General features: G+C 51.2%; 1 protein-coding gene across 1 annotated transcript in view; it reads left to right on the forward strand.

Moving 5' to 3' along the window:
* IGSF21 (immunoglobin superfamily member 21) overlaps positions 1–21,229 on the forward strand; it is a 245,401-nt gene that overhangs the window by 202,488 nt on the left and 21,684 nt on the right. The window contains exon 4 of the mRNA XM_033114388.1: positions 6,929–7,047. Within this exon, the coding sequence (XP_032970279.1) occupies positions 6,929–7,047 (119 nt within the window). The remainder of the gene's footprint in view (positions 1–6,928; positions 7,048–21,229) is intronic.

A 21,229-nucleotide genomic window follows, 5' to 3' on the forward strand; every position in this document is an offset into this window, starting at 1 on the left:
CAAACTCAGCATGACCCAAAGGTCTGGCCACAGGTGAATGGAAAGACAAAAGCGGGTACATGTCTGCAAAGGGACACTACTCGGCCATAAAGAGGACAGAACTATTGATAGAAGCAGCAGCATGAATGAATTTCATAATAATGATTGACAAGTGAAGGAAACCAAATAAAATATAGTACATGCTCTGTGATTCCATTTACGTGACATCCTAGGAAACATAATCAACAGTGACAGAAAGTAGGGCAGTGCTTGCCTGGCTCTGGGAGGTGGGAGAGGTTACAGAAGGACACAAGGAAACTTCTGGGGAGTGATGGTTTCATTATCTTGAGAGTAGCAATGGTTTCAATGGTGTGTACATATGTCAAAATCTGACAAATGTATAAACTTTATGCACAGTTCATTGTTTGTCAATGATACCTCAATAAAGCTATAAACAATTATTTTTAAGGCAAGCCTCCCAGGACACATATAATGTAGGGGCAAATTAACACACTGCACTATCACTAAGACATGGCAGAATGAGGTCGGTGTTTGTTATGATGACCTTGATCCTGGGCCAACTTAATTAACGTCCAGCCAGCTTTTTCTAAGAAGGAGGGAGGCCTACATGCAGACCCGAAGGAAAAAGCGCCTTTAAGTGTTGCCGTTTAAAAGCGTTAGTCTGTCTTCTTCCCTGCTATGTACTCAGCACTGCAGACAGTGCCTGGTAAATGGCAGCGACTTAGTCATTTGTTTTAAAGTTTTCATTAATTAACGGTGTAGGTAAAAAAAAAAAAAATGTTTTTAAATAAAAAATAAAATAAAATGAATAAAAAATTTTTAAAAAGCATTAACGGTGTTGGGGTTAGACCCTGACAAGTGCCTACAGCACAGCAGGCTGTGTTCTAAGTGTGTTTACATCTGTTCGTCAATGGAGGCTTCAGTTCTCGGCACAAGTCACCTACTGGATTATCTGATTCCCCAACAGTACAGGGAAGTAACTCAAAGACCCGTCCCTGTGTCCTTCCAGCCCACCCTCTGCGCCCAAGCCCACAATCTCAATTCTCTGCGAATCTAGGACTCTTCCCAGTGGAAAGACAAAGCCAGGAAAGGAAAGTTGATCAGAGGCGGTGACGTTGTGTCAGGTGTGGCGAATGTGAACTTGCTCAGCGACCTCCCGTCATCAGAATCAAGGGACCCACCGGAAGCCAGCAGAGGAGATTTGGGAACCTAAAAGACCATCTTGTTTCTCCCAGCAGGGAGGACCCAGATGGCTTTCATTACCTGGCGAGGTGGCAAGGCTCAGCACAGAAATATGCTCAGAGCGGTGGAGGCAGATTCCAGAACCAGAGAGCTCAAATCGATTTGCTGGCAAAGGCAGATGAGGAGCGGTGATGGGGGAGGGGGAGAGGCTCCAAAGACAATTTGTGGGTTCTGGCATCCACCGGGCTTGGTTTCGAATCAAGGGACCCACCTACTTACTCTGTGACCTCAGTCATGTTACCTCGTCTCTGGGTGCCTCAGTTTCCTCATCTCTACCACAGGGATAATAATACTATTACTATTGCTACGTAGTACATCTTAGAGCATGTTTTATGATTAGCGCATTATAGCAGTGTCAAGGATCCAGTGAGAGAGGATAAAATGCTTAGCACAATGCCTCTCATTGTAAATCTCTATAAATGTCAGCGCTCCCCTCCCAAAGACTGTGATTCCACAAGGCAGGTATTATAACACCCATTTATCAGATGGAGAAAATGAAGCTCAGAAGCCAAAGGACCTTGTCCGACCTCACACAGCTAGACAGGCACAGAGCCCACAGTAGAGCCCAGGGAGCCTAACTTAGCCTAACCTGGCTTAGGCTGCTTCCATTGCTCCCTTTCACACAGTGGATATTCCATGAGCACCTACCATGTGGCTAGGGTCACCTTCAAGGAGCTCATGTGCTTCCCCAGGAGAGAAGACAAATAAGTAACAATGTAGCATGATATGGACAGGTAGGTGGGCCCAGACAGATGCAGCCCTGGGGAGGTGGAGAGGAAGTGTGTCTGTCTGCACAGGGGGCAGGTAGTCAGAGCAGCCTGCCTGGCAGAGGCAGCATCTGAATGCAGAGCCTGTGGACCACTATGTATTAGTGATTTTAGTCCACTGGATTCTCATGCCACACCAGCTCTGAGCTAAGCCCTTGAATTATCCCATGTAATCTTCTCAAATGTCTGATGAGATTGCATACTGGTTTTGAAAGATGGCTAGAGGCTTGCCACGTGCACAAGAAAGGAAGAATGATCCAAGCAGAGGTAACAGCCGGGGCAAAGGCACGGAGGCAGGAGCCAGATCCTGGGCATCTCTGTATCTACCCCCTCCGATTCCCCAAGGCTCAGCACGGGGGTAACTCACAGTAGGTCTAAATAGTTGTGCTGAAGGTTGGACAGTCCACAGTTCTGGTCCCAGGCCTGGCAGAAGACCCAATGACCAGCCCTTGCATGGCCTCACCTAAGCCACAGGGACCATGGGGACAGCCAGTGGGGCCCCCACTATCTCTCTGCCCCAGTTTTTCAACAACACAATTACTCGGCCTTGAGAGCTGCTGTCGGTGTTGGTAAACTCCAGCCACTAAACTGCATTACACTGATCTTGCCAGAAGCCTTTGCAGTTATTAATAGTTTATTGATCGCAACCAATTGCTGATGAGAGTAGGTCTCCTCACCCCAGCCCCCTCGGGGCTCTGTTATCTGCAAAGACCTTCTATTCAGCATGCAGATCAATGCCACTCAAGTCTGGGGAGAGGGGTCTCTGGGCCGCGTAATCCACTTTAGAAGGATAACACTGCAGGCAGAAGCTCAGACGAGGCACCACAAGACAGACTGGCGCAATCAAAACTGTGACCTGGAAGCCGCTGGATCTGCAGATGAGAACTAGAATCTTCCGGGGGGAAGCGGGGAGGAGGGGGCTGCACCTGGTTTCCAGCACAGAGGGAGACAGGCTTCTCCATGTTCACACCGCAGCCCTCACCCCTTCATTTAATAAATATTGATTCCTACCATGAAGGCAAGCACTGTGCCAGGCCTGGGCTGTGCTGGTAAACCAGATAGATGCAGACCCTCCTTTTGTGGTGCTTACTGTGCATGGTCAGGGGAGGAGAACATGCACAACATGTGTCACAACATACGTGATTCAATTACAATTTAGACAAACACTACTAAGGACCAGTATGAGGAGACCTGCTGTATCAGTTAGCTCTTGCTGCATAACAAGCTGTTCCAAACCTGAATGGTTTAAAACAGTAACCACGTCTTATTGCTTATGAGTCCATGAGTTAGCTAGGCTGAATGTGGCTTCTGAGTGTGGCATTGGCTGGAATGACTGCGCCCACTGGGGCCTCTCCCCACGTGCTGTCATCCTCCATCAGAGGCAGGGAGAAAGCGAGGTGGGGGTGGGGGTGTGCTTTTGAGACTTAGGCTTAGAATTTGCAGACCATCATTTCCACCACTACTGTTGGTCAAAGCAAGTCACAAGGCCAAGAATGGGGAAATAGACTCTACCCCTAGGCATGGAGGAACAGTCATGGCACATGGCAGGAGGCACAGATACAGGGAGGCTGTTCATTGGCCCATCGGTGCGATCAGGCTACCAACCCACCTAGTCCAGTGCTAAGAAAGTGACCATTCCTTTGTAACTTGAAGGATGTAGCCAGCAAAACAAAATTCGATATTCCCAGGAAAAGAGACTCTTGCCAGAGATACAGTGCTGAATCAAAACAGGAATTTAGCTAAATGCACCTGCGAGGGAGGCTGGATGGGATCCTGGAACAGAGAAAGGCCATCAGTGGGAAAACTGGTGACACACAGATACAGTCCGGAGTTGAGCTAATAGTGATGTATCGGTGTTGGTCTCAGTCTGACGACTGTACCGTGGTCATGTAAGGTGTTGAGAATGGGGGACGCTGGGTAAGGATGTCCAGGAATTCTCTACTCCCTGCGACTTCTCCGTAAATCGGAAACGATTCCAAAATCAAAAGCTTATTTCAGAGAAAGGAACCTGGCACTCAAGAGGAATGGAAAAACTGCCCTTTAGCTGGAAGAAGGGGAAGGCTGAAATATGGCTGGAGATGTGGCAGGAACCAACTGGTGCTGGGCTTTGTGGGCCGAGATAAGGATTCTGGTCTTTATCTGAAGAGCGGAGACGAGCCTTGGAAGGGCTTTAGATAGGAAGTACCAGTAATGCCATTTACATTTAAAGAAATCCGGGTTCCCCTTGAGCCTGGATCAGGAGAGAGAGGAGGAGGGGCAGAAAACCAGTGAACTGTCTGCCTCCACGTTCCAGGTGACAAAAGGTGGTGGCCGCGGAGATGGCGGGAAGTGGAGGGTTCAGGATATATTTAGGAGGCGGTCACTGACTGTGTGTGGGGAGTATAGAAATCAGGGGTGTGACTTGGACCGATGGTGGGGGCAGAACCATTTGCAGAGCGAGGAAAACCAGGAGAAGGAACATCTGAAGCCATAGAAATCGTCCTACGTGAAAAGCTGCCTTCTTCAGAAACCACCAATCCAGGTGTCCCCTGAGCTGTCTTCTTTACCACCTGTGTTGTGTCACTACACGTGTCACCTAAACATATTGCTTATGTTACTGTCACCTGAGCGTGTCATCAGTGTAGCAATTACCTAGATGTGTCACCTGTGTCGCTATCACATAAGCACATCTGCGTATCTCACCTATGTGGCGGCCACCTGAACATTTCCACCTATGTGTCAACCATGTCATTATTATCTTATTGCGTCACCTGGGTAGCTGCCAGCTACCCATGTTCCCTGAGCCTGTTTCTTTACAAAGCTGTCTCCTGAGCATGTCACCTGCACACCTGTCACCTACACAAGTCACTTCAACAGGTAACCTCTATGACTGACACCTGTGAGTGTCACCTAAACATGTCGCTCAGGGTGACTATCACTCAGCAGCAGTGCCCAGCAGAGAGGCTATATTTTCAGTTCAACTGAGTTACAGAGAAAACAGTTCCTGGAGGGAGACGCTTCCCTGCTGTTTCCACTGTCACTGTGCTCTTCTGAGAGAGGCGGTGGCGTCTTCCCCACAAAGTTTCCCTGATGAAAAGCTCCCGTTCTTTAAGTCTTTCGTGACAGTCAGTAGACCAGATGTCAACCTCTGTGTATTCTATGTAAATGAAAGTATTTGTTTATGCTAATGTGTGCTGAGTGCTGAGAGGGCGGGGCTGGCTCCACTGACGGAGACAATGGGCAACGGAAACAGAGGCTGGAGGCCCTGGTGTGGCGGTGGCGAGGGGGAGAAACGTGGGGGACAGTGAGTCCTAAGGAACTGGGAGCTGGAAGACAAAGCTGGGGGGACCAGCTAACATGAGAGAAGAAAGGCGTAAATCTGAGGTTAGACTGCTCAGCAGAAACAGATGGAAGAGAGAGGCTTCGCTGAGCAAATGTGTCTGGGGGGATGGGAATAAAGAATTGGGCCGAAAGGTTCTCCCTTCTGGAGGCAGCCGGGCTGGGACCCACACCCAGAGCCTGTGCTCTTCGTCACCACCCCCTCCAGCCCCGCAGGGTCCCTCTGATACAAGTGTTGGGCCCGTTTGGTGGGTAGGGCAGCCCGCTTGGCATTTACTAGTGGTTCCGTAAGTCGGAGCTTCATCCCCCGTTTTCTGCCACAGCATGAGAACTTCTAACCCAGACACAGTGACCCCACTTCCTCTCAGTTGTGGCCAGAATAGGTTCCCCTTTGGCTGCACGATTAGGCTCAGAGAAGGTTGGAACTTGCTGGAGGACACACAGATTTCCCTGACCCAGCAGCAACTTGGAGTTTGTTACTCCGGATGAAGGCTCTTCCCGTTCAGAATGCCAGGAGCCCACTTGCCGGGCATTCCCTCAATAGGTGGTGGTGCCTCGTCCACTTCATGCCACTTTCATGCTCACAGGAAAGAGCTGCCCTGTAGGCATTTTCCATAGGGAGAGACAACAACATACCAACTCATTTTTAGCTTGGTTTGACCCTATAGACCCCGCAGAAGGATCTAGAACATGAATCGTCAAACGACAGCCCGGGGGCCCAATCCAGCCTGGTTTTTTAACAGCCTGTGAACTAAGAATGTTTTTCACATTTAAAAAAAAAAAAAAGATTGTTAAAAAATGAAAACAGAAGATTTCATGGCACAAGAAAATATATGAAATTCAAAATTCAATGGTTATAATAACATTTTCCTGGAACACAGCCACACTGGTTTGCGTTCGCCCTGTCTGTGGCTGCTTTTGTTCTACAAGGACAGAGCTGAGTCGTTGTGACAGAAACTGTGAAAGCAACACAGCATAAAATATTTACTCTCTGGCCTTTTAGAGGAAACGTCCAGAAGAAGGTGTGAGGGGACTCTCCCATCCTCATGGGTCACCTCCTCTGAGAGGACCTCCTGATTACCTCAGGCAGAACCAGCTGCTCCCGCTCTGTGCTCCGATAAGCTCACCTTCTCTCACGTGATTTGGAGCGATGATCAGCTTCCCTGCTTCCTTGTCCACTGGGACGGGGGCTCTTTGGACACAAGAATTTTACTGTGTTCCTTCTCAAGTCCCCAGGGCTGGGCATAAAGTGACAGCAGGGCAGCATTCAAATCCCCATCCTGACTCTTATTAGCCATATCGATGGGGGGGAGGGCAATTACACTCCCTCTAGAGCCTCAGTTTCCATGTTTATGAAATGGGAAGAGTGGCCCCTATGTGGAGGGCCGCCTTCTGAAGCGCCGCGCACAGGACCCGGCATACAGTCGGTGTTCCGTACACGTGGCCCCTCATCCCCGCACCGCGCGCGCGCGGCCCTGTGGACCATCCAGGAGTGTTAGGTGAGCGAAGGCTGAGCAGTGGGCTTTGGGGGTGGTTTCCCGGAGGGCCGCGCCTTCCAGCCCCGGATCACCGGCCCTCACGCTGCTCCTCTGCCTCCCCAGGCTGCCCGAGGTCCGCGTTTCCGACAACGGTCCCTACGAGTGCCACGTGGGCATCTATGACCGCGCCACGCGAGAGAAGGTGGTCCTGGCCTCAGGCAACATCTTCCTCAACGTCATGGGTGAGTGCATGGCTCCCGGCCCCAGCGTCCCCGTGAGGAGCTGTGCGTGCGCGCCCCCGTGTGCATGCGTGCACACATGCCCAGAGGGGCTGTCCTGGGAACCACCTGCCAAAGTGCCTGTTGCACTGGCAGAGGACCCCGTCTTTCCCACCCTTGCCCTCGAGGGGCAAGGAGGCCGGCCATGTCAAGGTGTGACAAGTGTGGACTTGACACCCGAGGATTTCCTCTCAGGACCCCCTTCTCCTACCTGCACTGAGACTCTGACCTCATGAAGACAGGGTTGCACCTCACCCCGAGTCCTCATGGACCAGGGACTCTGGAGGGGCGCCGACACATTGATTGGAACGAATGAGGTGGGAGCTGAAGGAGTAGAGACTTTCCCACAGGCAGCAGGCTGTCACAGTCTTTGGACCTCAGTTTCCCCTTCTGTAAGATGGGGGTGGGGTGAATAGTGGATTATTCAGGGACCACCTAGTTCCAGGCTCTGTGACCCGGTGAGGACATATGGAGGGAGGTGTCCTCTGTGGGAGCAGCTGTGTGGACACTTGCCCAGGCGGAAACCAACGACACATTCATAGAAACCAGTAGGGAAAGTGCAGTGGGGGTGGGTGGGTACTCCACGGGGGTGGGGGGCGGGACACTCCAGGAGCCTCCCTGCGGAGGGCCTGCGACAGCATCTCAGCGGTGATGCACACGTGCCACACACGCAATGATTCTAACCCGGCTACGTGTCCCCTCCCTGGACCTCTCAAGACCTTTTTTGAGACAGTGAAGCATCAAGTGATGAGTTAGAAAGCAAGCTGGACTGGATGTCAAGACTCCTGGGTTCTGACCCTGTGCCCGTGCCTCCATTTCTACATCTGCAAAATGGGACAATAGTGCTTGTGCCTGTCTCTGGCTGCCTGTGCCCCTACCCCAGCCTCAGTTTCTCCATTTGCAAAAACAAGGGCCTTGCTTCCAAAGCCGCTTCAATGCCGACGTTCTTGTCAGGCACACTCTTGGATTCTGCTGCCAGAATTCTAAGGGACTTGGCCTCAACTCCAGGCCCCAGTGTTCTCTGATTTTCTTATCAAATGTTATTTATCAGGGAAACAAAGCTTGTATACTCGGGCAATCAATGAAAGCATAAAGACCCAGTTGAAAGCCGCTGTTTCTGGGGAAATTGAAAACCTCCAAAGGCCAGACCTCCAAAGGGACATTGATTCCTATAACGGAAGCATCTGGTATATGGTATGTTTTGACTTCCCTGGGGATGGGCCATGGGTGAGGTGGCAGTACCAGGAAACCCTCCCCTATTGCAGTGACCCACTCACTGCTCGGCTCCTATAAAACATGGACAAGGAATATTCTCAGTGCCGGCTCTGAGCAAAATTCGTTTGCAGCATCAAGGGGCTCCCAGCCCGATGAGGGATATGTACACAATCATTTATTCATCAGATGTCTATTGAGCACCTACTATGTGCCAGGTAATGGACACATACCTTCCACAGGACGTCATCTCTGTCCTTGGGGAGTTTGCGTCCAGTGCACGAGACAAGCATGACACACATGCATGGATGAATAAGTGAGATGATTGTGGATGGTGATAAATCCCGGGAAGAAAATCAAACAGGTAATGGGATAAGGAGCAACTGCAGTTGGTGGTGCCTAGTTTAGGGAGAGAAGTAAGGGAAGGCCCCGCAGAGGCTGCTGGGCTAAGTGCTCTCCATGTTACATCATTTCATCCTCACCACCAATCCGAGAGTAGGTACTAGTGTTATCATTCCCATTTTGCAGACGCAGATATGGAGGCACAGAGAAAGCAACCAACTTGCCTAAGGTCACACAGCCAGGATTACAAAAATCTTCCTATGATAATCAGGCAGCTCAGTGTTGGAACCACACTTTCAGGAAACTGGTCTAAACCTCCATGTATTCAAAACATACTAATTCTGTATTTAAATATATATCTATATCAATACATATACCAACATCTATACCCATACTCTTATCCACATACAACGTCTTTCTCCCTCTCTCACCTCACTTTACCCCAAACACAGGACAATACCCCCATTCCTTCAGCCTACAACTTGAGGACACACAGGTTTGGATCCGAATTCCAAATCATTAGCCTCCCTAGGCCTCAGTTTCCCCATCTGTAAAGGATGCCTAACTCCTTGGGTGATGGTAAGGTTTAAATTAGATAGGGTTTACCAAACACCCAGCCCAGCATGAGGCAGCCAGAAGGTTCAGTGGGTCAGACTTCACCATCTTCGTTATCGCCGTCTCGGGCCTGCCTGCCCTAGGGCATGGCTGTGGCTGCCTCGTGCCCCTGATTTCAGCCCCTGCATGAAGTCTCAGCCATGATTCATGACGCCAGTGATCTTTAAGCCATTCTGAGAAATGAATGTTTGCAGCTTTGTGCACCCTGGCTCCCTGGACAGGGGCCCAGTTCTGCCCTGTTTCTGGGAGTGGCAGGGCAGCCGGCCTCTGCCTACCCAACCTCCTGGCTTCCTCCTGCAGATCTGCCTGTCCTGGTACCAGGAACCTAAGAGAGGAGCCAGGCTGGATGCTCACTTTGATAATGACAGCAACACCCCCCACTTACCCGATTTATGCCAGTTCTAAAGTGCTTTCAATCAAGCATTTCACCTGATCCTCACAACAGCCCCTCAGGGTCAGGAGTGCTATTATCCCCAATTCACAGATGAGGACACTGAGGCTCGGGGAGAGGAAAGGATTTACTCTGGGCCCCACAGCACCATGGCTGTCCCAGTGCCCAGGCAGCGTGTCTTCTGGGGCTCACCAAGGTCCAGAATGGTGAGGGGAGGGCTGGGAGAGACACTGGGGTTGGGTATGAGAGAGTTTCCCATATAGTATTTCTCATAATCCAGCAGCCACATCAGCTGTGACGCAGGAACTGTACTCGGCCCATTGCGTAGACCCAGGCTCAGAAGAGGAAGTGACTTGGCCAGAGTCGGGAGGATTACAGGAGCTAATTCACAGAACAGAATGTTCTGAGCTCAGGCACATTCTGAATGCTCAATAAATAGTATTTCTTAGAGTATCAACAAACAGTAATCACGTCAGTTAAGAACCAGGCACAATTAGAAAGGTTAAAAATTGTGATACCCACCCCACCCCAGCCCAGCTCCATGACTCTCTCCTTTAAATATATGCCAAGACATGTTCCATCAATTAAAATCTATTCACTATTTTGCCTGTCTGTGACATTGCATTGATCCTTTTCATCAGGCACGCACACACAAAGACCCTCCCTCCAAACGAGTGGAGGTCATTGAAAGCTGGGGTGTCCTTTGTGCCAGAAGGGACCCTAAACACCGTGGCAGACAACAGTGGGCAAGATGGTTGCTGTCCAATTTGGGGATCAAAGCGACGCTTTCCAGGACAGTGGGAAGCGGGGGAGCCGGGAAGCTGAGCACAAGCCAGGGACCCATGTGTATCACAAGCACTGAGCAGGTCTGCCGGAGAGCAGGGCACCCCGTCTGTCATCACCAATTCCGCATCCAGCACATTCTAATGCGCTGTTTCCAGAGGCCTCCGGGTGGAGATCAAAATGCGAGAGCTGCTGTAATTTCACGCCTATATCATCCCCGTGATGTGGTGGGGAGAGGCATTTGGGAGCCCCGTGGGTGACACGGAGGGTTCGTGCCGCACACAGTCATTAAAATGTTTTTCCACGAGCTGCAGATAAATTGTAAGCCAATTTGAAAGTTGCATGCTGGGCCCCGGGAACGCATTATACACAGTCACGGAAGCATTGCAAAGGCTCTTCTTGGGGGTGCAGGTTATGCGGGAAAGCATGTTCCGAGTGCGATGTTACAATCAATTAAATGTTGTGAGGCCCAGACACCCCACCCTGTGCAAGCCAAAGACACTGCTCTTTTGGTTCCACCAAAAGGCCAAAGCACAGGGATTCTCTGCCACCCTCGCCGTACAGCACTGCCACCACCGAGGGGGTTCTTCCAATCCCCTAAAAATCAAGGCCACTCTCCATCACACACAGGCTGTGTGCCCGGCACTGAGTGCTGAGTGTCAACCCACGGTTAATCATGTGACCCTCCAAGGCAGGCTTTGTCATCCCCATTTTACAGATGAAGGAATGGAGGCTCCGAGAGGTTAAGGGGTTCCGCCATGTGAGTGACAGAGCTGGGGTCCCACCAGGTCTGCCCAAGACCACAGCGGATGCTCGTAACAGCCGCTCTGAACTCCCAAGGGAAGCACCGCTACCTTTGACACATAGGCTGTTAGTAACACAAACGTCAGGAAGCATGGTGGGGAGGGCGGTGCCGAGTGGAGAAAGGGGGCACCTCGGTAAGACTGAGACCTCACTAGGAGCACCTGGCTGTCCAAAACTCAGATGGTCAGGTGAGACTGTTCTCCCTTTGGGGGCCTGTAGGAGGCTAGGAGGACAAAGAACACGTCCGGGTCCCCCACTTCTCCAGTTCTGTACCCCAGTCCCCGTGGGTGCTTCTCCCATCCTCTAGTAGCCAGGGCCCCTCACTACTCACTCTGAAAGGAGCACTGGATTTGGAATCCAACAGACCTGAGGCCAAACCCAGGTCAGTGTCAATTTGTGACATGTACGGTCAGTATTGAACTTCTTTTCTAGCAAAGACAACGTCAGAATGTCTTTTCTGTTAAAGTACGTTAGAAGGTGACTTGGACGCCCCCACACACAAGCATTCTAAATTTCATTCATTCATTCATTCTTCATTTGTTCATTTATTTAACAAATATTTACTGAGCACCTAGCACATTCCAGGCATGGTTGTATGCACTGGAATTCAGTCTCAGCAATGAGACAGACCAAATTCCCGGCCCTCATGGAACCTACGGTGCAGGGAAGGAGGGAGACTGACAAGAAGAGAGCTGGAACTGGTGGTGTGTCAGAGGTGGCCAGGCAAAGCCGAGGCAGGTGCCACCAGAGGGAAGCGAGGCGATTTTAAACAGGGTGGTCAGAAGGGTCTCTCCAAGGTGACACTCAAAGAAGGTGGAGCCTAAGCCATGTAGACGTCATGCCTTCACGCAACTGATTCAATGACTACTTCACCCTCGCCTCAAGCCAAGCACAGTTCCAGATGCGGAGGACACAGTGGAGAACAAGGTCAATCTTTGCCTTGTGGAACTTCGGTCCATCCGAGGAGATAGCTTATGGACAGATGCAGACACTGAGGCTTGATAACTGTGTTCAGTCCCCAGGGCTGAACAAGCTGGGCGGCTTCAAGCAACAGACACGTCTTGCCTCACAGTTCTGGAGTTTAGAAGTCCGAAATCAAGGTGTCAGCAGAGCCGGGCTCCCTCTGAAGGCTCCAAGGAAGAGTCCTTCCTTGCTTCTTCCAGCTTCTGGTGGTTGCCGGCCGTCCTTAGCCTCCCGTGGCTTTAGATGCATCACTCCCATCTCTGCCTCCGTCCTCGCATGGCGTCCTCCGTCTGTGGGCCTGTGTCTGTGTGTCCAGATTTCTCTCTACTTACAAGGGCATCAGAATTGGGTTAGGCCCACCCTAACTCAGTACGATCCCATCTTAAGTGAGTTATATCTGCAAAGACCCTATTTCCAAATAAGGTCACGTTCATAGGCACGGGGGGCGGGGGAGGTTAGGTCTTGAACATGTAATTTTAGGGGGACACAACTCAATTCACTACAGTAACTGAGCCAGGAGGTAGCAGAGCAGGATTCACTGTCTAACTCTGAAGCTGGCACTCCCTGTCCCCAACCACACGGCTCACCCTTCATTGAGCATTTACTAATATGCCGGGCACTGGGCTAAGCCAGTCACTCATTAACTGAGGGAACAATCATAGAGACTCTGTTAGGAGGATACTACGATTTTCCTTTGACAGATGAAGTAACTGAGAGGTTATGTCACTTGCCAGGCCACCCAGCCAGCTCGTGGCAAAGCAGGGATAAACGCATCCTACCTAACTGCTGTGCTCGACAGGAAGTTCCAAAGCATTGATAAGCATTAATAAAATGTTCTATGTCAGAATCCCTCTCTCTCTTCTGGAGGCATCATCCAAGTGAGGCTGGCAGAGGAAGGTAGAATTTTTGAACCTGAAGCCACAATGGCCCCAAACCGCACCATATGCTTCCCAAACCTTGGGCCAGGGGACACGACTCCCACTCTGGAGAACAGTTGTTAATGAGCCTTGCATAATTTGTCTTTTTGTTTTGATTTTTTTCAGTATGTTTTACTGAATTTTTATTAAGTGCATCTGGTGCTTTTTCCTCCTTGTTTTGTTTTTTGGGTTTTTTTTTAAATGGTTTTATTGCGCTATAATTCACATAACATAATCCAATCATTTAGAGTGTACCACTCGGTGGTTTTTAGCATATTTAGCATATTCAGAGTCGTGCAGCCACTTTTCCTTGTGCAAGCAATTTTACAACATTTTCATTACTCCAAAAGAACCCCTGTACCTGTTAGCAATTACTCCCCACCCCCTACCTCCTCCCCCCGTCTCAGGCAAATACTCATCTACTACTTTCTACCTCTATGGATTTGCCTGGACAGTTCCTGTAAATAGCATTATACAATATGTGCTCTTTTGTGACTTGTGTGATTTCTTTCCCCTCACGTTGTAGTATGTGTCGGAATTTCCTCCTTTTTTCAGGCTGGATAATATTCCATTGTACGATAGATGACATTTTGTTTATCCAGTCACCAATTGATGGACGCTTAGGTTGTTTCCACTTTCTGCCTATTGTGAATAATGTTCCTGTAAACATTCAGGTACAAGTTTTTGTGTCAACAGACAGTTTCAATTCTCTTGGGCACTGGTATTTTGATTTGCATTTCTCTAAAGGCTAATGATGTTGCGTGTCTTTTCACGTGCTTATTGGCCATTGTGTATTTTCTTTGGAGAAATGTCTTCAGATCCTTTGCTCATTTTCAACCAGGTTAGTTATCTTTTTATCACTGAGTCGTAAGAGTTTCTTATTCCAGATACAAGGGCCTTGTCAGATATGTAATTTGCATACATTTCTCCCATTTTTAAGTTATCATTTCACTTTCTTGATGGTGTCCTTTAAAGGAAAAAAAGCTTTGCATTTTGATGAGGTACAGTTTATTCATTTCTTTCTTTTGTTGCTTGTGTTTTAAGTGTCATGTCTAAGGAGGCTTTGCCTAACTCAAGGTCATGGTTTACGCCTATGTTTTTCTTCTAAGAGTCTTTATTCTTACATTTAGGTTTACAATCTATTTTTAGTCCATTTTTGTACATGGTATGAGGGAGGGCTACCTCCATTATTTGCATGGGGATATCCAGTTGTCCCAGCACCATTTTTTAAACAGACTCTTCTTTACCTACTGAATTGTCTTGGCATCCTTGTTAAGAATCAGTTGACTGTAAACACAGGGGTGTATTTCTGGACTCTATCTATTCCCTTGATCTATGTGTCCTGATGCACCTCTGGTGCTTTTTAAAGCCATCTGGCCAGCTCCAGTCTGGCTCTGTCACTCCCCTGCTGTGTGCGTTTTAGCAATGAGCTCACAGAAGTCCTTCTATGGCCATTTCCTCCAGCTTTCCGTTTACAAGAAACTCACCCTGGGGCTGGTGAGTGCTCCCAGAGGAAGAGACTGCAGGCATGATGGAGGCTGGGCCCACATCCATGAGGCCAGGCCAGAACCTAAGATTTCTAGAGATCTAGAGCTCTGCCTTCAAAGACCAGACTCTCAAACTCGAGTCTCTGGACTCCCAGCTCAGTGCTCCTCTCTAGAAAAAGGAGCACAGTCCCAGAACCAATAATTGGAGGGTTGAAGACCTCTTTTGATTTGGGAAGGAGAAATGTCTATGGCTCACAGTGGGAAGGGGCGCTCTGAGGACTGGGGACAGACCCAGCACCCCTCAAAGGCCTACTGATGCTCTCGCAGGCCTGGGCAAAACAGGAAACACAGTCTGCCTCTCTGAAGGATGTAGAACCCCCTTTCAAGGAGCCTGCCTGAGCGCAGGACAGCTGTGGGGGGATGGGCGTCTCCCAGGCAGAACCAGCGCACTGCAGGTGTACGTGGCCATCCAGGGGGCAGGTTAGGTCCATGGAGGGAGACCACTACTCCGAGAATCCCTGGGGGTCCGCAGGCAGAGCAGCTGTGAACGGAGCTTCAGCGCCACCATGCAGCCCTCTCCAGAGCCAAAGACACCTGCTGCGTGAGAAATGATCAGCCTAGTTCCCCTGCGTGAAGCCTGAGCGTGTGAGCCTCCTGCTGGCTTGAACTAATTACATGAACTGGCCCCAGGCGACTGTCGTGGCCACAGGCTCCAGGGATTACGCGTGCTGCTGTCAGGAGGCGTGGGCGTGTTGGGATCCAGGCCAGAGCTGCAGAGGAGTCCCGGGGCGCTGAGGGACAGAGGGGCAAACCCAAACCTCCATCTCCCACCTCACAAGCCCCGGGGCCTGAGGACCAGCCCTGGGTGCTCTGGTTCCCCAAGCAAACATCTGGGCAGAACCCCGCCTCCAAGTTCTCTCCCCTCCCCCATCTCCCTTCCCCGCCACTCTGAATGACGACAGCAAGTGTCCGAGGTCTTCCTTACTGGAAACAGGAGAGGGCTGGATAGTTCCCAGTTGAAGAATTATCCCTCTATCCAAGTAGGTTGACTAGAAATAGCTTTTACTTCCTTAGAGAGTTGAGGAGTGGTTAAAAGGTATGAGCCTTGCATTCAGCCATGAATTTTAAGCCCGGTTTGCAACTACTAATAAAAGCAGCAAATGTTTATTGAACATTTAGTATCCACCAGGCACAGTTCTGTTTTGCACCTGTCGACACATTTAATTGTCATAACAGCCCTCTAAGGTAGGGTTTGCTGTTACCTTCCCAATTTACAAGTGTGAAAACGGGGAGGTTAAAATTTGGCGTGAGGGCACAACTCCAGTAATAGAGAGAACTGGGATTCGCAGACGCTAGAGCCCCTAGGCCTAACTACTATGCTGCACTGGCTGGTTGTTTAAGCTCCTTGGGCCTCAGTGTTCTCATCTGCTAAATGGGAGTCACTGTAGGATCTCCCCTGTTGGGCCATGAGATGTATAGGCCTGTGTTCCAAGGTCACAGTGAGATCATGAAAAGAGTACTTATGCTTACTTCTCACCCATTTTTCCCTAACCTTCACCCTGTCAATGCCAGTGTGGCCCAGGAAGAGAGTCAGAGCTGCAGGAAGGAACATCAGCCAGCCCAGTAGGAGCTCTCTAAGCCCTGCAGTGACAGCCTCCCACCCTGGGCCCTGGTCGAGGAGATCAGGAAAGAACAGAGCCAGCAGCCCTGAGGCCAACCCTACCTCCTCCACAGTCTTGCTGTGACTTTTCCTCTCTAAGCCTGTTTCCTCATGTGGAAACTGGGGGTAACGAAGGGTCCTTCTTGATAGGGCTGTGGGAGGAGTCAATAAAATGTTACGCAGGACGAGGGCTGAGCCTGGTTCTGCTGGCAGGTTCTGAGGGCAGAGTGGGCAGTAAGGAGGGGAGACTGATAGGAGCCGGCCCAGGGCACAAGCAGTACAGGCTGGACATGCCAGATGCTTCCAGACAGTAGCCACAGGACATGGGGACCAATTGGAAAGATGGGAGCAGATGTGGGGGACATGGCAGGACCTGGCACTGGATGGAGATGGTCCCTGAGAAGGTAATGAAACCACGTGATCTCACTCAGCAGATGATGACGACAGAACATGGGCCACTGGGTGGAGAGGCCAGGGCTACAGACCTAAGGACCTCTGCAGGCCTCCTCCCTGCCAGTCAGAGCTCTTGAGGCGGGCAGCGGGGACATGAAACAGCTGGCTGGACTTGGCTGCCAGAGGGGCTGCAGCCCAGAGGACTGAGGCCAGAATGGCCAGGGTCTTCCAACATGGACATAAGAACATCTTCAGAGGCGGGATACTGCCACCTTAAGTGCCTGAAGCTGGCCAGGGACCTGGATAAAGGATGCCCCCAGCTAGCTAAGGTCACCAGCTGAGAGCCAGTTCAGAGAGGGGCCAGACAGATGGGTGTAGGGCTCCGAGGAGCACTTTGGAGCTAACTGGGTCTTCTACCAAGGACGGTCCGTCCCAGCTTCAGCCCCAAAGGCCCGAGCCTACTGACCGCCTCCTGGACACGCTTCTAGAATCCTCCATTCCTCCCTCTCTGAACACGGCCCTGCAAAGGAGAATTGCCCTTGACTGCAACCCACTGTGTACGCAGCAACAGGCCCAGCACATTCCACTAGCACACGAGACCTCCCTCTAGTCTACCCACTCCCAGCAGACCCTGTGCTGCCGCACTGACAGGGCAAACTTCCCACTGCCCTGAGAGGTCAGGGAACATGCCCGACATCCCACAGCAGTGAGCGGGCTGGGATTTGAGCTCAGGTCTGCTGAGAGCAGAGCCCCCCAGTTCTCCCACAACACGAGGTTGCCAGGAAGATGGAGGGACATGGTTCCTCTCTGAGTGTGGGCAAAATGGCAGCCAGATGGGCCTGGACCAGAGACCAGGACTCCTCTCAACAAGCAGCGTGGAACATTTGGGCTGTCCCACCAGCCGTCTGGGAAGTCAGCAAGACCAGTGACCCCATTTAACAGAAGAGAAAACTGAGTCTGCTAATAAAGAGAAGCCCAGAGTATGGACCCAAATGTTCTCTGATTGCCACTTTCCCTCCGTAGGACCTGAGGCCCTGAGCTGAGGGTAGAGACAAGGAATCCAAAGCACATCCACAGTCTGGGCATGATTTGGAACTTCTCTGGCTCATGATTGTGGCTGGAAGGAGCAGACAGTTCAGTCAAGCAGCATGTACTGTTCTGAGCATCTTGGCCCTGGGGCCATAGAGCCGACAACATCAGCCCTTCTCTGAGGGAAATAGACCATTTGCTCATTCATTCCTCACACTTACAAGTCCTTGACTCAACCGATATTTATCAGCACCTACTGTGTGCCTGCTATGGGGAAGGACGGAGAGAGATTCATTTTACTATGGGACAGCCAGGATATACTATAATAATGGTGAATTTTGCAGTTACAGGGTGCCAAACATTGGTCCAAGCATTTCAAATGTATTAATTCATTTAATCCTTACACCTCTAGGAGGTATGTACTTTTATTATTCCCATCTTAAGAAATGAGAAAAATGAGGCCCAGAGAGGTTAAGTAACTTGCCCAAGGTTACACAGAGAATGAGTGGTACAGCTTGTTTTAAACCCAGACCACCTGGCTAAGGAGCCTCTCTACAGCCTCTCACAGAATGGCCCATCCTGAGCCGAGCTATGCAGACCCAGCTGCTCCCTGGACTTGTCTAAGCAGGTGGCCGCAGCTCCCCCAGGCTCTCACCAGCTCCCTGGACCTTCCGTGTCTCACAGACCACGGCTCGCCGCTTGTTCAGGGTTGCCTTTTCCATTCCCTCCCCACCGCTCCAGGCTCCAGCCTCCGGGCCCCACCAGAGCAGGCCTGCAGGTGCCGTCACTAAATCTTGACGACTGTTAGGTCAGTGCGATGCTTTATTCTCTCCACCACTGGGAGCTGGATTTAGTGTCTCTGGCAGAAGGTAAACTTCCCCTCCCTGGGACAGATCCCTTAATTACTAGTGATATGTAGCTGTGGAAACTGCAGTGCCTCAGGCCCAGTGATTTAAGGAGCAGGCCTGAGGCCGAGGTTACAGGTGTTAACAGAGCTGTATGGGCAGCCGGGAGAGCGGGCATAGGGCGGCGGTGGGAGGCAACGAGCCAGCCCCTGGAAGTGCCTGCTGCCAGTAGGCCCTCTTGGGGAGAGGGCAGGAATCCCACCACCTCATGTACAAAAGGGGAAACTGAGACCAAGAGCTCACTCCTGGTTGGCTCGGCTGGGGAGTCAGCAGTCCTGTCTCTGCTGTCAGCTGGCAGTGTACCCCTGGACTCAGTTTCCCCATCTGTACATGAAGAGGCAGGACTACTTCATCACTCCCTAGGAGTGATAAACTTAATGACAAATAATCTTAATAATCACGACAATCTTAACAAAAGCTGGGTCCAATCGTGGGCTCATTATGTGCCAGGCATTGCACTAAGTTTCTGGTGAGCATTCGCGTGTTTAATTCTCCTGACAGCTGGTGAGAGAGCGAGTGAGGTTATGCCCATTTTACAGAAGGGAACACTGAGGCTCATAGAAATGAAGCCACTCATCCACGTTTGCACGGCTAGTGAGTAACCAAATGGAGAGTCTCAACTCCTCTCTCTGAATGCAGAGCCTGACCTCTAGGCTCCGGGAATAACAAGAGGGGTGTAAGACCAGTGTGTGCCCTGAAGAGGTCCCTGAAAGATGGGGGAGAAAGAGAAGGGCGCAGGTTTCCAGAATTCCAGCAGAAAGAAACTAAGGATGCTCGGGAGGACTAGGGTGCAAGATGAGGGATGTGGGAGTCCCCAGGAAGAAGAGTCTCCTCCAGGAGGAAGCATCAGGAAGCCTTCACGGAGGAGGTGATCTAGAGCTGGGCCTAGTATGCTGCGGGCAGACAGGACAGGAGGCATTTCAGGCAGAAAGAGCCCCATAGGCAGCTAGCTGTGTGGGAGCACCAAACCATGGCAAGTAGGGAGCACTCTCGTGTGGCAGGACCCCAAGGCAGCATGGTTAAGGAGTAAGTAGTAAGATATGGTAACGGCAGCAATAACAACAACGGCTGACATTTATTCAGTGCTCGCCAGATGCCAGGCCAGGGTCTAAATACTTTACACAATGCTCACAAGAACCCTATCAGGTAGATATTATGATGCTCTCCGTGTTACAGAGGAGGAAACAGGCACAGAGAGGGTAAGTGACTTGCCAAGGTCACCCAGCTAACAGATGGCAGAGTCAAGATACAGCAGCATGGCTCCTGAGCACATATGAGGCCAACTGCTGTGCCCAGTCCTGGCAGGAGCAGGGGAGGTGAGGAAGGGGCCTTTGGGGAAGGCTCTTCTCTCGTGCCAGGCTGCCATGGGCCCTGCCCTCTGTCTACCAGGCTTGGCACAGGCAGATGAAAGGCAAGGCCATAGCGGGGCCCTGAATCCAATCACGTCTGTCCAGGGACACCACAGGAGCCAGCATGGGCCTAGGAAGATCCCGGGATTTGGGAGCAGGAGTGAGGGTAGAGAGGGTATTCACTGGGGAACTATGGTGCCAGCCGTGCCCTCCCAGCTGAGGCCCATCAGAAGAGAGAACCCAACTTCAGAGGCTCCCCAGCAGGGAGAGCCTGGGCGCTTCTGCACTGACCAGCCCAGCTCTCTGACAGGTCTGCCCCCTCTCTAACCTTGAACCCTCCAGCCCTCCCCCACTAAGAGCCATAGACACTTCGAACTGAAGAAGACTTTAGGAGTTCTCTAGCCCAGCCCCATCACCAGGTCACAGAGGACACTGAGGCCCTGACAGAGTGCCCACAGCAGGTGAGAAACAGGGCCCCACACTGCCCTCGGGGGTGTGAGCATGCGCTGATGGCTTCAATCAGATGTGGGTTCAAATCCCAGGCCTGTCCTTACTGGCTGAGTAGCTGTGGACCAGCGCCTTGGAAGACCTCTGTTTCTGCCTCTGTGAGAGGTAGATAATAACTCCTGCTTCCTGGGTTATGTGGGGCGCTAATGCATTGAAGCATTTAGCATGGAACGCCCCCCAGAGTGATGACCAGGGAGCAGAGAGGATGGTCCAGTGCCCTCCCCACGCCTCACCCCCACCACGCCTGCTGTGTGCCTGGGACCCAGGGGATCCCCGACTCGGGGTGCAGAGGAGCACCCTTACTGAGCAAATCCAGCCAGTCTCCCTGCAAACATCAACACAGCACACACTCGCTGCGGCGGTCTGCCCTGTGCTGCCCTGCGCTGGGCCCCGATCAGCAGAAGAAACCAGTGTCCCTAGCGTGATGAGCTGCCAGGCTAGCACCCGGAATGAGTGGCATAGTCAAAGGCCAGCCACGTGCCAGGCCCAGTGATGGAGCTTATTGTTCACAGGTGTGATGGACAATGGGTACATGGACTTATCAGAACCAGGCATCCTGCAAAGAACTTCACAAACATGAGCTCAGTTCATCCTCCAATAGCCCCTTGGGTGAGACAGGTACTGTTGGCTCCCAATTTACAGATGAGAGAACTGAGGCCGTAAGGGACATGGTGAGGGATGGTCAGAGAGGTCAGCAATGAGATAGGTGGCCACGGCCCCAGCCGTGGGACCATGGCAAGGCCAGGGGGAGAGGCCACGTGTGTTGGATCTCTGAGCCCCCACCCTCTA

The sequence above is a fragment of the Rhinolophus ferrumequinum genome, chromosome 9 (assembly GCF_004115265.2).
Source record: "Rhinolophus ferrumequinum isolate MPI-CBG mRhiFer1 chromosome 9, mRhiFer1_v1.p, whole genome shotgun sequence".
NCBI classification, from domain to species: domain Eukaryota; kingdom Metazoa; phylum Chordata; class Mammalia; order Chiroptera; family Rhinolophidae; genus Rhinolophus; species Rhinolophus ferrumequinum.